Genomic DNA, 16864 nt, shown 5'->3' with positions numbered 1-16864 from the left:
ATAAATAGGTACCGCTTTATAGCGGGAAGGTAAACGGCATTTCCGTGTGCTGCACTGGTGCTGGCTCGCCAGAGCAGCTTCGTCACGCTAGCCACGTGACCCGGAAGTGTCTCCGGACAGCACTGGCCCCCGGCCTCTTAAGTGAGATGGGCGCACAACCCTAGAGTTGGACACGACTGGCCCGTACGGGCAGGGGTACCTTTACCTTTTACTTTAGTTACACTGGACCTATAGTGTCCCAGTTGAGTTATCTTTAAAGACTTCCTGATTCTATCACTTGCATGCAGATACACAGCCTTTCACCACAAGGCATGGCTCAACTTTACATCATATTCCTGCAAGTTCCCTTCCAATGCACAATATCCTGTCCACACATGCAGCAAATGTGCACTCTTTTATAAATGAAAGGAAACACAAAACTTGAAATATATTAAAGTAAAATTAAGCAAAACAAAATGATGAGGTGCTAGTGCAGAGGATTTGCCTTTGTGCTACTTGCAATGGTGCTTCATAAGTGGAGCTGCACAGTGGCAGCCAGTATGTACAATTTTACTGAAGACTTTAAAGAACACAAGGAAAGAAATCTCACAAGTGTGAAGGAAAGGACAGTTATGGCACTTGCCACTTGCTAACATCAGTATGATATAGTGGTTAGTGTGTCTGACTAGCACCTGAGTTTAAATCCCCACTTGGCCATGAAGCTTGCTGGGCCAGTTACTACCTCTCAGCATAACCTCACAGGGTTGTCGTAGGGTTTAAATGAAGGGGAGAAGCTTGGAGAAATGCTCTTCTCAGGGAAGCAAGCCTGGCAGCATCACTATCTGCTTTTAAATGCCAGTAAAAAATATTCTTATTCACCCAGGCTTTTGCTCCTCAATTTGGGGGGTCCATAGATAGGTTTACTGCCTCTTCTTCTACTCATCTTTCTAATGGGGTAAGCATTTTAGGTTCTTGTTTTAATGTTTATTTTTACCCTGCAAATAACTTTTCTGAAAAAGCAAGCAATAAACTAATAACAGTAACCATTCCAAATTAGAAAAACGTTCATGCCTATTCACCTGATGGGAATTCTTATGAGGAATGCAGCTAATTTACAAGTCAATTAAAGATTAAGAATACTGAAATATAGGTGGAACCTGATGAACAAATCACGTTGAAGCAGCTCATTTGAATCAACAATACTTGCCAATCTTTTTTAAAGTTTTTTCTAGTATATTTTTTAAAAAATGAAGTGCATTTTCAAAACTAGACTTCCCAAAATAGCCATGTGCTATTTGTGCATCATCTTCACTAACATCCTAAAGCATTAGCCTTATTCCTTGCTTCCTTCATTTTTTTCTTGGGGGTATGTAGTTATGCTATGTTTTAAGAGATTCGTAAGTTATTCATTTCACAAAAATAAGTGGCTAACAATGCATTTCCATGCTCAAATTAACTTTTAAGGCACTAAACAGTTTAATACTGGATTACCATATAGTCTGCCTGTATTGAAACCAACTTCCTCAGAACGTGGCGAACTCTCCTTCACTGGAAGTTTTCAAAGGGAGGTTAGATGGCCATCTGTCTGTGATTCTTTAGCTGTCTGTGATTCTTTAGCCCCATTGCAGGGGGTTGGACTAGATAACCCTTGGGGGTACCTTCCAACACTACAGTTCTATGATTGTGCCCATAATCAAGTTCTATGCACGTTATACAAATATTCAACAACACAGTACAAACAAGATTACTTTTACCATCACTAACATATAACTTGGTCAAGGATTCGTTGAATGATAAAAGGATATTTTACACTGTGCTCTTCTTTAGAAGTAACCTGCCTCAAAATGCCCATAATCTTCACAGAGGCTTTCATCAAAATACTGCCAGTTTCAGTTCCTTCATACACTTGCTCGTTATTTCCTTTTTTGCAGCTTGTTCATAATCATCACGCACATGCTATTGAGACCCTGTTGCACTTATTTCACTAAGGCACTTCAGGATTCCTCAATTCTAGGTATGCAGCTTTCAGGACCACTGAGGGCCAAGGTGATTTGAATATACCGTATTTACTCAAATCTAATGCTCACTTTTTCTGGCCAAATAACGTTGCAAAAATTAAGCTCTGCATTACATTCAATGGCACATTTACATTTGGCAACAAATATGTTTTTGGTTTCAAGGTTCTGAAAACTGAGGTGTGCATTAGATTTGATGGTGCATTAAACTCGAGTAAATACAGTATTTATCTTCCACAAGCAGTTTACTTCCTAAGACAACAGCTTGACAGATTCACCACCAATTCCTCCATTTTCACACTACTGCATAGCCTTTGGCATAGCAGACTAGTCTGTTCAGGTTTGTGTCCCCCAGAGGAATGTTGTATTTTTTTATTTTATTTTTTGGTAGTTGACTTCTCTTGTGTTTAAGTTGTTTATTTTTCTATATTTTTTTCTTGGAGGATAGAAACTTCCCACACTCTTTTCATTACAGTACTTGCATAATTCTTACAGACCATATACACTAAATTACTTCGTTATCCCACCTGCCATAAATAAACTACCGGTACCTTAAAGAAACTGCCCAAAATAAACCAAACACCTCCAGAAAACAGAATCATAAACCAGTGACTTCCCAGAAAGTTATGGAACTAACAGACCACATCACAAATAAATAGTCTGAATGCCAGCTCTCCCAGTAGGCTTCTTGGTTTGAGGCTTAAATTTGCTAAGTTTGGTATTTGATTTGTAAAAGCACCAACCATTCAAATAAAAGCTGGCTGCAGAATCCTCAGTTCAGCTCACTTAATGACCATTTGAAATTTGCTTTATCAATGAAATATTACAGCTGGGCACCCCAACCACCCACCCCTTTTCGTATGCAAAGACAACTCCAGATACAACCTCCAACCACCCCTCTCACTACCCGCCTGCTGCCTTAACGCAGCAGGAACCTCCAAGAACACAGAGTTCATAGCTCAGTAGTAGAGGATGTGTTTTTCATGTGCTGAGGTCCTAAGTTCAATCCCTGACAGTTAAGAGGATCTCATATGACAAAGCTGGGAAAACCTCTGGCCTGAGTCACTGCCAGTCAGAGGCAGCAATAGTGGGCTACATGAACCAGTTCACTATACAGCTGCCTCATATGTGCAAAATACACTATGTTCAACCCAAGTTATTTTCTATCAGCTTCACAGAAGTTTCCAAACAGGATATATACAGTCTCCCTTACCAAGAGTTCAACATCTCACAACACTTTCTGGGATCTTTGAGCCCAAACAAAACATTCATTATTCTTTCCTCATTCAGGACCTGGAGAACTAACAATCTTATTCATGCTTACTCAGAAGCAAGCTTCATTCTCTGATCCATCTGTCCTTGAGCATTTGTGGGGAAGAGAACCGATGGGATGGGGTGGGGTGGGAGAGAATGTCCAGAATTCCATAACAAGAGTATAAAGTTCAATGGGACTTGCTTTGAAGAAAATGTACGAAAGACTGAAGCTACCGTTAGAGTCAAATCCTATGCATAGTTACAGAGTTCAATGCTACTTTGTCCCCTGAGAGTACATACAATTGTATGCATTTTTTACACTCAGAAGTGAGCCCAATTTTAGTTTGTACGCTCCTCCAAGCAGGCACCTGTCCTGCTAGTGTTACCTAAAAAAATAACAATTACTCACTAGTGAAATGTGCGTAGCATTTACAGCAGACATATGGCTGAATCCTATGTGTGCTTACTCTGAATCACATCCCACTAGATCCAACAAGATCTATTCCCATGTAGGCTTATTTTGGATTGCCCCAAGCATATATTTAAGTCACTGAATTGAACCAAATAAGACATGCAGCTTGATCATACGCACACTGATCCTAAATAAGATTTGACCATGTTTATTAATTTTTTTAGTAGATATGGGTTCCAATAGGATTCACTCTTAATCTCGAATAAATTTATTCCGTGAAGAGTTCCTCGCTCATGACCTCGTGGTCCAATTCCACGCACATCAATCCTGTCACTGGGGTCAATGTCACTTTCTTCCAAGTAACTTAACATACACTTACGCAGAATCAAGTCAGTGGAACCAAAAGGGGCTTACTCTATGCGTCCACAATATATACACAGCAGCCACGCCCTGTGACCCGGATCCTACGCACGCCGGCCCTGTGACCACTGGGCCTTACTCCCGAGTAACCTTACACTCGTCTACTCGGAGAAGTTTGTTATCAGGCTTCAAAGTTCCGCAAGAATCTTTTGGGGGGCTTCTGTTACAGCAGAATTGATTACAGACAAATTAAACGTGCGCTGAATTGCAGGGCCACCATCACGCGCACACCCCTCACCAACCCTAAGGCCAGCGCGACTCGGGTAGGGAAATCAAGGGCTGCAGCCAACCAAGACCTGCTCGGAGTAGTCCCAACGAAATAAAAGGGCGTGACTAATTCAGGTCCGTTAATTCCCACTGCTCTGCTCCGAGTAGGACTTGGTTGGTGGCAATCTTCTCCCCCTGCCCCGCCGCACCTCCCCGAAGCCCCGTCGCGTCCGAAGCGGCTGGAAGGAGTTGCAAAGCTGCCGCCTCCCCCCCCCCCGCCCCCGGCCGAGCCAGAGGGCAACAGGCGAGCCAGCCTGGTCCGCGAGACGCACCTGCTGAGGCGGCGGCAGGCCCAAGCGGCTGTGGCAGTGGCGTCGTCGTCGACGGCGGCGGCCCCGGGCCCGGCTGCTGCCCGTCCTCCCCGAAGATGAGCCTGAAGTCGAACTCGTCGTTGGCGCCGCCGCAGTTTGCCGCAGTCATCGGGGGGCGGGTGGGGAGCCCTGACCCCGCCGCCGCGCCGGGCTTCGTTGGGCTGGGCTGAGGCGAGGACAGGGGGCTGGGAGCGAGGGGGGGACGAGGAGGGGGGGAAGGGGGGCAGGGCGGGCGGGCTGCGGCGCCCCCCGTCAGGGCCGCCTCATAGTACTGCGTAAGAGAGGAGGAGGAAGAAGGGGAGGAGGCGGCAGAAGCTGCGCTCCGGGCGGCGAAAAAGCGGCTTCTTCTTCCACGGTTTGGCGGCGGCAACGGCGACTCGGCGTCCTCGCAGCTCCTGAACTCCCGCCTGTCACTCACAAGTGCCGGAGGGGGGGAGGGGAGGGGAAAGGCGACTAGAAGCCGCTGCGAAGGCCACGCCTCCCGGGTCTCCGCGCGCCGGGCCACGCCCACTCCCCTCACGCGCACCTCCGCCATCGCGCCACGCCCATTTCGAGCCCTCCGCTCGCTTATTGGTTGGCGAACGGAGAAAAGAGACAAGAGTTTTCAGGGGCGCTAACAGTGTGGGTTTATTGGGGTTTTTTCTTTTCTTTTTACATCATCCTTTGCTTGATTAGTATATCCTATTGATTATTTGTGGTTGTATTCTCAAAATTTAAAAAACATTTATTTAAAAACAACAGTGTATGCATACACAGAGGTGGAGCCCCTTAGCTACAATCGGCCTCACCAAATTAGGATTGCAGACATTTGCCTGGGAATAAATCCATTCAATTTTTAAGGATTAAATCTAGGTTGCATTGTGCTACTGTGCAAATTGTTATAGCACAACCTTAAGTGAACATAAACTTTAGCACATGTATGAAATGTAATGCTCTGTTGCAGTTATATTGGATTGCATTCAACATTAGTCATGCTCAGAGTAGTTAAAGCATTCGCAGTAGGGAATAAAACTATTGTTTCTCTTTTGTAGACCCAAATGAAAATAGCAGAGCCACACAAACAGCTTGATTACACGCACAGAGCGTTATCTTTCTGTTACAGGTCCAGAACTCTTTTTCACCCAGATCCTTGCATTAGTAGCACCACTGATCCCACTATGCATATCTACTCAAAACTAAACAGAGCAAGGCCGAATGTTGGTCAACAACAAAAGATTCCACAAATGACGCATTATCATGAGCAAGCTTTGGACTGCTCCGGACCTCCTCATCAGCCTGACAGGATGTGTTAGGCTGACAGAGAGTGACTGAGGCAATCTGAGCAACACGCTCAGTAAGGATTTGAATCCTGGTCTTCCATACCCCAGTCTTAAACTCTAACCATTTTACACAGCACTGTTTCTTTATTTACTCGGATTCCAGTACAGCGACATACAATCAATTAAAAGAAGACTGGGTGCACGCTTACGGAAAGGGACTACCTAAAAAGCATGGGGATAGAAATGTAAAGGAAAATGATTGTTTGGGGTGGTGGGAAATACGCTTTAAATGTATAGTATTTAACGTGAAACCTGCTTATAACTTCTCTACTTTGAACGCAGAATGAGGGGAACAGAGGTATGATCACCGCAAAGCCATGCAACCTCTTAAGAAATCTGCTTTTCGTTTTAGAGTTGCTGTTTGTATGCCGTTTTACATTGATTCCAATGTACTTCCAAAGCTCTAGTCCCTCATCAAGAGGCTTCGAACCGCAATAAGAAGCCGGAAGTGTCTTTGTCAACCACAGGCACTTGGCCCTTAAAGAGCAGTTCACTCCACCCGCCAGCTGTCCGCTGCCCTAGCTTTACTTGCACGCGCGGGCCCCGCCTCCTTTTTACGTCACGCTCTCGTCGCAGCCAGTCTCTCACAGCCGTTGCTTTTTAGCTTAGCCACACCCGTCAGCCTCTCCTTCCGCCCGTCCGGAAAGATTTTTGTCCCCGGGGCTCCTCCCTCGCCCTTCTCTCGTCTGGCTTTCCCTAGGCAAGCTAAAGCGGTTTGCCCGGTGACGTAAAAAAAACGGCCAGAACATTTTCGCCTCGTGACTAGAAACCAGTAGGAATTGTGGGTTCAGCTGTTTTGGTGGACTACGACTCCCATCATCCCTAATGGTCGCTCCGCGCTCACTGAGCCTGACGGGAGCTGTGGTCCAACAATGTCTGGTTTAAAGAGACCTCCTGACTTTGCCCTTTTGGGGAGCGAACTCGCTTGTTTTGTGAATGCAGCACAAGCAACTGTCCACGGGCACACCAGATGGTTTATGCCCGTTTAGTTAGATTCTGAGATGACTCAAGCCAAGCCTCGACGGGAAAAGATGAAGGTGCCTCCGAGTATATAGAGAGTGCCTTTTCTGAGCTCCTCTTGACAGCACTGGCCTAATCCTATTTCCCAAGAAATAAGTCCGACTGAGTTTAGTATTATTACTCTTTAAAAAAACACAGTACCTGGGACAACTCATCGGGATCCCCACAAATTATTATTTATTTAAAAGTATTCTAATAGCTCTTCATAAAAAAATTACAGGGTGGTGGGAAATTGTGAATAAAATAAATTCATACAACATATAAACTCACAAATAAACATAACAAAACACAGCAAGACAAAACAACCCCAGCTCCTGAAAATTTGAAAACGTTCCAAAAACCACCTATAATCTAAAAGGTCTGTCTTTTCGGCTGGGAACTCTGCCATCAAGTAATTCCTCATTACACATTCGGCGTCTTCTCCCTCCCCATGCCATCAAAGAACCTGGATTTGCACCATGAACTGGCCAGAGCACTCTGCAGGTCAATAAGTTGCAGCCACACTTGGAATGTACTTGTGTACAATTCTGGTTGCTTTTTGGTTAAGAGGTAAGGGGGAACATGATAGAGGTGCAAAACATTGTGCAGGGTGTAGAGAAAGTAATATTGGAACCCAATGAGGCCATCAGGTGGAGCTGAATGTGGGACAATTCAGGACAGACAAAGGGAAGTATAGTACTTCGTAATTTAGGATGAAGGCATTATGACACTGACCGTTTTATTTTCAATTCCTTTCCTACTGCTCCCTAACATGGAATTTACCTTTCTTAAAAATTCACTGTACTGATTAGATGGACCACTGGTATGATTCTGCAGGTCTTTCTTTTTGTTCTAAAATTGGATGTTTTTCTGAGCTGGCATCTGCCCTCAGACACCTTCCTTAGCTCACCTGCAGCTGTACAAATAAAGCTATTCTCTCTTTCTGTCCTCCCTGCCCCCCCCCTTTTCACTGTTGTGTCTCAAGGGATCTGCTGCAGATCACCAGATGGGGACTTTATGTTTTTTTCAAAGCACTTGGATTATTTTAAGTGCTAAACAAATTAGAAAGAAGGGGTGGGCCTGAGCCAATGAGGCAAAAACACAAGTGATAATGGCAGCAGGGAGGGACGGTGGGGAAAGTACTGCTTGAAAAAGAAGCTTGATCAAGCATCTTTTTCTTAAGATCGGGGGGGGGGGGGGGAGACGGAATACTCAGTGATGCCATCACTTTGGCACATATGTCCAGACCCCTATTCAGCAAAATAAGCAGAAGGGTTCCCAAATGCAGCCAGGCTGGCTTAACATATTTTAAACTTTAAGAAGAAGCACTCTTTGAAGTGGGGAGGAAGATGCTAGTATTCTACAAGCAGGGCTAAGCTCAAAAGAATCCCCTTTTCAAGCAATCTCGCAAAAGGTGGGTTGGATTGGGGGCCTGGTTTTGCCTATCTACTTTGAAAGGGGCTTCTCTTGAACAGCAGGATGCTTGTAAAATACTAGCAACTCTCAGTCTCTCCACCAGCACCCCACGAGGAAGGGAGTGCATTGTTGCAATGCCTTTCTTTCTGCCCAGGTGGAGGAGGGAGGGAGGGAGAAACCAAGATTTTACAAGGCTCCTGCTCAAGAGAAGCAAATGAATATGCTCCCTATTGTCTCTTTCAGTGCCTATTGAGGATCATTCTTTTTCAACAAGCTTTTATTTGGAGAGTTCCCTCCCAGTCTTGTATCTATTTGCAATTGTTTTTATTGTTGACATTTTTATTGTTAAATCACTTTAAGAGGTTTGATAGGAAGTGATTCATAAATTGAATGGAAAAAATAAATCTAAAAAGGTATGTAAGATTTGTAAGGTTTGTAAGATCATTAACTCCAGAGTCTAGAATTATTATTGCAATGTTGAACATCTTCCAGTAAGAGGGAAACATTGCAGTTGTGTTTCTGTAGCTGGGACCTTTCATTTATTTCTCTATTTTTACTATTTGGAGTTGACTTGCACTTCTCGTTAAGGAATTTCTTAATACAGTGACATCCTCAAGGCAACTTTTGACTATTATGCCAGATGAAATAAGAGCCCCAACTGTCTCTGCCTGCCAACAAGCAATTTCAAAAGAATGGTTCCAAAATCCATGGACAGGCAATACCTTTATTAAAGGTAAAGGTAAAGGTACCCCTGCCCGTACGGGCCAGTCTTGACAGACTCTGGGGTTGTGCGCCATCTCACTTAAGAGGCCAGGGGCCAGCGCTGTCCGAAGACACTTCCGGGTCACGTGGCCAGCGTGACATCGCTGCTCTGGCGAGCCAGAGCTGCACACGGAAACGCCGTTTACCTTCCCGCTGGTAAGCGGTCCCTATTTATCTACTTGCACCTGGAGGTGCTTTCGAACTGCTAGGTTGGCAGGCGCTGGGACCGAGCAGCGGGAGCGCACCCCGCCGCAGGGATTCGAACCGCCGACCTTTCGATCGGCAAGTCCTAGGCGCTGAGGCTTTAACCCACAGCGCCACCTGCGTCCCTAATACCTTTATTAGGTCCACCTAAACTGTCACAAAATACTTAGTGAGTGAGCTTTTGAGTTCTTCAGAACACCTCAGCAGGCTGGATGTTAAGCAAAGTGAGGGAGAGGGAGTAAAGCTGGCTTGATGTTGAATCCACAAAGCCTGTTTCATTAGCCCCTTGGTGTGACATGATTACATAGAGATTTGCATTTGAGTTGAAATAAAAAAAAATTAAGGACTTATATATATAATAAATTTTTATAAATGTACCAACCAAGCGCATACAAAGATGTGTGGACCACATGTCTGGAGCAGCACAGGAGGACCGCCCTGAAACCATTTTGACTCCCAAACTGACCAAATGTTTTCTCTGCAAGGAGGGAGGGGAGAGCCTCCCCATTGTCTTTTTGTTCACAAATCCTGTTTTAAGGGTATGTCTGTGTATGAATAGGGTGAGCCTGTGAACTAAGTAAGGGCTCAGGAACTAAGTATTTGTCATTACAAAAGACTAACCAGGCTCCCCAGGGTATCCAATCAAGTGACCATTAACAGGTCTGCCAGACAGGAGATAAACAACACACTCGGATTTCTGTTGTAGACCACCCTTTCTGTAATGTAGGTATGATGTATCTGGGGGGGAGGTTGGACTCCAGGGCGGGCAATTTAAAATGTAAGGGCAGACACACCTTTGTTCTGGATCCTCCTTTCCTGCGTGTGAGGGGAGCACCCTGTTGCAACAGTTCAATAAAGATCAGGCTTACGAGCTGCTTTGCTTCTCAATATTTTCTGGTTGGCTTCTGTTATTTTCTCCCACCGATGGAGAACCTACAAAGGACTCTATAAGGGCTGTTGTGTCCCCCATAAGGGAATAAGGGCAGATTTTGTTTATTACAGAGTACTACCTGAAATTTATTTCTAACCCTACTCTTAGAGCCACCTTAACTAATCTAAAGGTGCAACTGATGCCAACTGCAATTTTAGAATAGCTTTTTCAAAAAAATCTCTCATGATTTTAGTCTCTGCCCTTGTAGCAGTAGTTCTATAGAGGACATGCCACATTATTTTATTGCCATTTTCAGCAGTTAATACAGATTTTTCAGATCCAGCTGGGAAAGCTAATTGGTCTGAATGGCAGAAAATTGATTTTTCTGCCAGTCTCTTATAATCAAGAGACCCTATTAGCAGTGGCTGAATTCACCATGGCAGGCCTCTAAAGTGAGAGCCTATTTTCTCTTCTTAGCAGTATGATAAAGAAGTAGATTTTGTTGCTACAGTGAACATTTTCTTTTGTTGCAATTATTTCTTTTTTCTCATTATTGTTCTCTGATGTGACTCTTGGCTGAAACAGTATAGACTGATGGTGAGTTTTATGTTCACTTAATAATCATAAGGCACTATCTTGTAACTGTTCTTTTCACTGCCTTTGCTATTGGGTGGGAAATGTTAACATCAAAAAAAAAGTCCACTGTCCATCTGTATTAGAAGATGAGTGATAATATCCCAATACTTTGACTAATTTATTTCCTAATACTCTTATTTCAGTAGTTACTCTTGAGTAATCATGCGTATATTAAGGGTCAAACTGGTTTCATTTTAAGAGAGGTTTTAAAATGTAAGATAGCACTAAAATGAAATACAGGATTGTCTTTAGTAGTGTGAGCAGCTGTCCCTATGATTGACTGTGGTCCTCATTGTATGGACTTAAGATACAGGGCTGGGGTGGGGGCAGGGGCAGGGTGGGTTTTCTAAACCATGCACACTATTTTAGCATAAGAACATTACTGCCAGACCCATCTTTTTATATTAATCTAAAAACTGTTCACTGCACATATAAAAATTATATTAAATAAATTCCATCTTATTGTTAGAATGATCTTTTTCTTTTTTTGAGGGGGCAGGTTTATTGCTCAGAAAAGTGATTGGGCTCGAAAGAGAAGCAAAAGTGTAAATATCGCATTGTTGATTCCTAACTGTGTAATGTGATATGAACTGTAAGAACAGCTGCCATATCATTTAACAGCAAAAGAACCAGATTAATTAAAATATAGCTGTTTGAATTTGCTGAATGTGATGATCTGTATATGCAGCAATGAGATGATTACAGCTAGGCTGAAGCTGATGCTATTAGAAACAGTCTCACAGTAATCTGACTTAATTTAGTTTTCTCCCCACCCTGTAGTTTAAAACTACAGTATAGCCTGACTGTCACTAAGTAAGGACAGGATGAGTAACCCATCCTCTTCCTCCCCTCTCCACATTCCGTTTCAGGCCAGTTGTGATTTTTCCTCATGATCATCTATGTCCAGCTCAATATTTTAGTTTGGTTCAGTAATATAGTTTTGGTTCAGTAATAACAACAATTTATGGAAGAGGAACAAACTTTCTGCTTCCACAGCCCTGCCTAGCCTCCCCTCAATTCTGGCATCTTAATGCAGTATGCCCAGGATTCATTAAACCACAGTTTTCTGCTATGTCCAAATTAGGAGACTGCAGCTTAAGCACTAGCTAGAACCCCGATTGGCAAACCATGATTTGCAATCCTGGGTTATAGTCGAAACTTAAACCCACAATTTCCCATTTTGCATATGTTGTAGGGCTGGCCCAGGGATGTTTTGCCACTAGAGATGCCACATCCCCTCATCTTATTCCTTGTACAGAAGCCAACTAGATCTGTAGCTGAATCCTACTTCAGCACTAATGAGAGAGTACACTACACTTCAGTGTACAGTGATGGCATTAGACTAGCTTAAGGGCTGCAGAGCACAAGACATGTAGTTCATGCAGCTCTGTTGCGTGGCGAGTTCCCGCCCCCCACCAGGATAAATAAAGACACAAGAAACCATAATTTAAGGTTAAATGGGTGAATTAGGCCACAACTTTATTGAATTCAAAAATGAGAGGCATTGGCTTAGGCATTGGACCTATCGACTATCCGGCTCCAGCCCATTTGTTGGAGACATGGGAAGGGTTAACACCATAGAGGGGGAGTCTCCTGCTGAGGCACGTCAACTAGGAGCTCCCCCGGGTCACCGCTCGGGGGCGTGCCTTTGGCCCACACCTCCATAGGCTTCAGACAGGGCCACGCCCCCCAGAGTCCTTTATCGGACCACCCTTCGTTCACTGGGGGGAGGTGATGGCGTTCCTCCCCCCCACACACACATCCTCTTAACCCCTTCTTGCCAATGCCTAACCGCCAATGCCAAGGAGTTGTGACGAGTTGCTACGAGGTAGGCGAAAAACCAAATGGCTGTAAATTGCCAATTGGGAAAAATTCCTACCATGCCCCTTGCGGCAACAGACCGAAGTCCATAGCAAAGTCAGAGACCTGCCTAAAGGGAGGGAGGGTGGGAAAACGTGGGGGCTAGCCGGCAAAGAGGGCGAGCCCCTGTCCGTGCCAGCCCTAAATAGGGTAGGCCACGCCCCCCAGCCACCCGATTGGCCGGCTGGGGGACGATGACGCGGATGGGATTCCCCTGCTCTCGTGGGGGCTGAAACCAGCCCCTGCTCACGTGGGGTGGGCGTGATGCCCGCAACCTCACCTCCTGGGCAGGCCGGAAGTGGCTTTCTCCAACACCTCACTTGATCTCCCCACCCCACTCCCCAGACACCTGCTGCCTAAGGCAGCTGCTTCACTCTGCCTAATGGTAAGGCTGACCCTGAGATACTGGTGTGATGACCTCTAACAACATTGTATTAAGCCATGAGAGAGGAGAGAGCCTAAGCACTTGATTGCTCTCTCTCTCTTAGGAGACAGCCTAAGCACTGAATTGAGGTAGTGGGCTTTTACCCCACTCTTTTGCTGAAAGTGCTCCCCACATGGCTTACAAAGATTGTAAGACAATCCCTGCCCTCAGGCTTACAACTGAAAAGGCATGACAGGAGAGGAAAGGAGAATGAGGAGGGAGGGGAAAGCGAGCTCAGGCAGTGGTTCTGAAAGTGACAGCTCTTAAACCAAGCAGCTGGAGTGGAAACAGTCCAGGTGGTCTGAATGGAATAGTACAACTAAGTGACAATTGAGTGTCAAAGCAGAGTGTCAAAAGCAGCTGTCTCTCAGTAGAGGCCATTGAATAGCCTTGCTGAATATCTCCCCCTGCTCTGCAGTCTGATGGAATTGGTGCTGTTAACAATTTAAATTGACCAATGCAACTAGATTGTGGATGTCTCAGGCAAAAAACCCTTTTGCTTCAACTGGAGAGTTTTTTTCAACTGGAGACTGTTTTTAACCTGTGTTGCTGCTGCTGTGTTGTTGACTTGATGAGATGCCCTTGTGAATATAAACATGACATTGGACTCCAATTCCTATCAGTCCCAGGCAGCATGGCCAGTGATCAGAAATGATGAGAGTTGTAGTTCATCAACATCTAGAGGGCACCACATTGGCTACCCCTTCTTCCACCCATTTTGATAGAATATATAGTAGATTTTAGCTCTTGCTAATCTTCCAACCACACCGTGACATCTGAACTAGCCTCCCTCTGCATTTGATCCAGACTTTGCCACATTGGATCTCACACACATTCCAGGGGCAATATGTAGCATGCAGTAAAGACTGCAGCAGTTCTCCTAGTGCCAGGACTCTGATGTAGGTACAGGAAAATCCCTCTTGTTCTTTAGTGAATATCAACAAAGTTGTGTTTGCCTGGGATTCATAGACTGGTAGCTACTCCAAAGCAATGCTGGGTGTGTCCTCAGCTTCAGATTATAGTTCCATTATCTGCAGGAAGGCTAGGCTCAACATTTAGCACTATTTTCCCCTCAGGTATGTGAGAAGTTATTATTACTATTTCCAACAGTCTCTTACTCCAAAGGAAATGCCTGGTTGGCACAGGTGTGGCTTTGCTTCACAATAGAACCTCACCTGAAGCACTAAGAAGGCCTCCGGTTTCAGTCTGGAAATATCAGAATGGCAGCTTTGCCAATGGAAACCCAGCCAAAGCAGTCTCTTTGTGGGAAACATGGCCTGAGGTAATTAAGCTTCGACAACTCCTTCTGAAGAGCAGGCAAAGTAGAGCAAGAAACAAACAAAAGGCACAATCCAGCAGCCAGGAAAACCCTTTTGAAATGAACAGGAATATTACTGGTGAATTAGGTCCTCAAATGCTAAGTAGGCAAAGACTGGGAAGCCTCATGCCTGAGGGGCCAAATGTGGCCCCTCCAGGCCTCTCTGTCTGGCCCTCAGAACTCTTCCCAGGCCATGTCCCCTCTCCCCAGGCTGTGCTACTTCATTCCCTGAGTGTTTCTGCCAGGCTGGAATGTGCCCTTGAACTCTCATAATGTTTCTTGCTTGCCTTGATGGAGGATGAAGAGAGGAGTATCTGAGCAGGTGTAGAAGCAAGCATACTGTAAAAAGATTTTAAAAAATCACATTTGTTTCTCTGTGCACTTTTTCCTCTGGCCCTTCTCACCACTGGCATGTGGCCCTCAGCTCTCACCCCAAAAGTATTCCAAAAGTATATAATAACCTTACAGTGCAATCCCATACCTGTATATTCATCCAGAAGCAAATTCTACTGAGTTGAGGGGAAGGCTTGCTTCTGAGCAGACATGACTAGGGTTGTACTGTTAGAGTCTTGGGAATGGGGAACCTGTGGGCCTTCAGATGCTGTTGGACTCCAACTCCCACCAGCCTCAGCCAGCATGGCCAATGCTCAGGGTTGATGGGAGCTGCAGTTCAGCAATGCCTCTGAAAGGCTGCAGGTTCCCCATCCCTGCTTAGGAGAGTTGGTCTTCCTTGGGAAGGCTGTTCCATAACACGGGTGCTGCTATCGAAACCCAACCCCCCACCCTCTGGTGATAGCCAGCATCACTCCATTTGGTGGAGGCACTCAGGGTTCAGTTAGGTACACAATACATATGTGACAAGGTATTTTTTTCAGGTAATGCATAAAATTACAGGAAGCCTAAACTGAAAAGTGTTACAGTTTGGGTTTATATAACCTGATGTCACAAACAGTCCAATTACATATTTTAACCACCTTTCTTATGCAGCATGTATGCTCACATGCCATAACAGCGATCTCTCATGCCCTTACCCAAATGAAGTTGACCTTATTTTCTCCATCTTCCTTGGCCCAGACAGGATCCGGGTTGATGCACATCTCTTCAGATGAGGCAGGCTGTTATCAGCAACTTCTGATGCAACAGTTAGTCAAGGAGCCAAAGAAGACAACTCGCTCTCTTCTCAAGGAAGCTCACAACTTCAACAAGGGCACTCATTCAAGCCGGGCCAGCAGCCTGCCTCTCTGATCTATTATGCATTCCCACTCAAAATATTGACTGTTACAAATTAATAATTTATATAAGAAATATATCAATAAATCCAAGGTTATATACCTAAAGTTACTGGTAACCAATGGATATAACTAATCTGCTTGGTCACTTAAGATCAGTCAACTCAAAATTTGTCCTTTTGTTTTCAGAGCTGTGCACAGAACATATGAAGAAAACGTGTGAAAGAAGCTTTTGGAGGCTCATAGTTTTTCTAGCATCAAAGCAACATTTTAAAAAGATGCTGGTGAAATTCATCATTTTAAGTACACACACACATTTTTATTAATTTTCACAATAAACAAAATCATTACATTAAAGAAAAAGAAATAAAATGAAACATTTAAAATAACTGTATACACTTAGTATTAAATCCACATTGTGGGATTACTTGAATCCCCCGACTTCCCTCCACTCCCTCCCCTGGTTCCTTTGTATTATCTTCATTTATGCATGTCAATAAAGTCTTTATCTCTAATTACCTCCAAATTTAAACATTATCCATAGCATTACAAGTGTTTTTAAAATCCTGCCAATGTATTCACTTCCTTACAGTGCTTTTGTAATATGCAAGAAACATTTCCCATCCTTTTTTATATTTGTTACCATCTTGATTTCTAAGTTTCCCAGTTAGTTTAGCCATTTCCACATATTCCATTAACTTAATTTGCCAATCTTCCTTAGTGGGGACTAGCAATATTTGAGCGGCCATTGTTGGATACCGTATTTTTCGCTCCATAAGGTGCACCTGACCATAAGGCGCACCTACTTTTGGGGGGGCAGGGATTCAAGGGGAAAAAATATGCGGCTCTTGGGGGCCTTTGCGGGAGGTGGGGAAAGTGAGAGAGCCTTGCTCTGTCCCTTCCCGTAGCTCCCGCAAAAGCCAGGGATAGTCGCACGAAGCCTCCCCAGGGCAGCAGGATGAAGGCTCCCCGCTGCCCTGTGGAGGCTTTGCAGGCTACCCCAGAGCTGCTCGACCCAAAGAGCAGGTCGGGGAGCAGCGGAAAGGCTGCGCACAGCCTTCCCGCTGCTCCCCGGGGCTGGTGGTGGGGGAAGCGTGGCTTTCCCCCACCGCCAATCCCACAAGCTCGGGGAGCAGCCTTTCTTTACATTTCACTTATTTTCCCTTGT

At 44.8% G+C, this 16864-nt stretch overlaps 1 protein-coding gene and 1 long non-coding RNA gene across 2 annotated transcripts in view; one reads left to right on the top strand and one right to left on the bottom strand.

The window, feature by feature from the left end:
* NFATC3 (nuclear factor of activated T cells 3) overlaps positions 1 to 5162 on the bottom strand; it is a 53657-nt gene extending 48495 nt beyond the window's left edge. Inside the window, exon 1 of the mRNA XM_083749888.1 lies at positions 4620 to 5162. Coding sequence (XP_083606014.1) covers positions 4620 to 4767 — 148 coding nt within the window. The 5' untranslated portion in view covers positions 4768 to 5162. The remainder of the gene's footprint in view (positions 1 to 4619) is intronic.
* Positions 5163 to 6965: 1803 nt separating this feature from the next.
* LOC310849619 lies at positions 6966 to 15849 on the top strand. The gene is made up of 2 exons (XR_014566997.1): positions 6966 to 7093; positions 15546 to 15849. It is a non-coding gene; the product is annotated as an uncharacterized lncRNA (long non-coding RNA).
* The last annotated feature ends 1015 nt before the right edge of the window (positions 15850 to 16864 follow it).

This window comes from Podarcis gaigeae (genome assembly GCF_964106915.1).
Source record: "Podarcis gaigeae genome assembly, chromosome: 8".
Lineage (NCBI taxonomy): Eukaryota > Metazoa > Chordata > Lepidosauria > Squamata > Lacertidae > Podarcis > Podarcis gaigeae.
The sequence above is the reverse complement of the archived record's forward strand: the minus strand, read 5'-3'. Positions and strand labels throughout refer to the sequence as shown.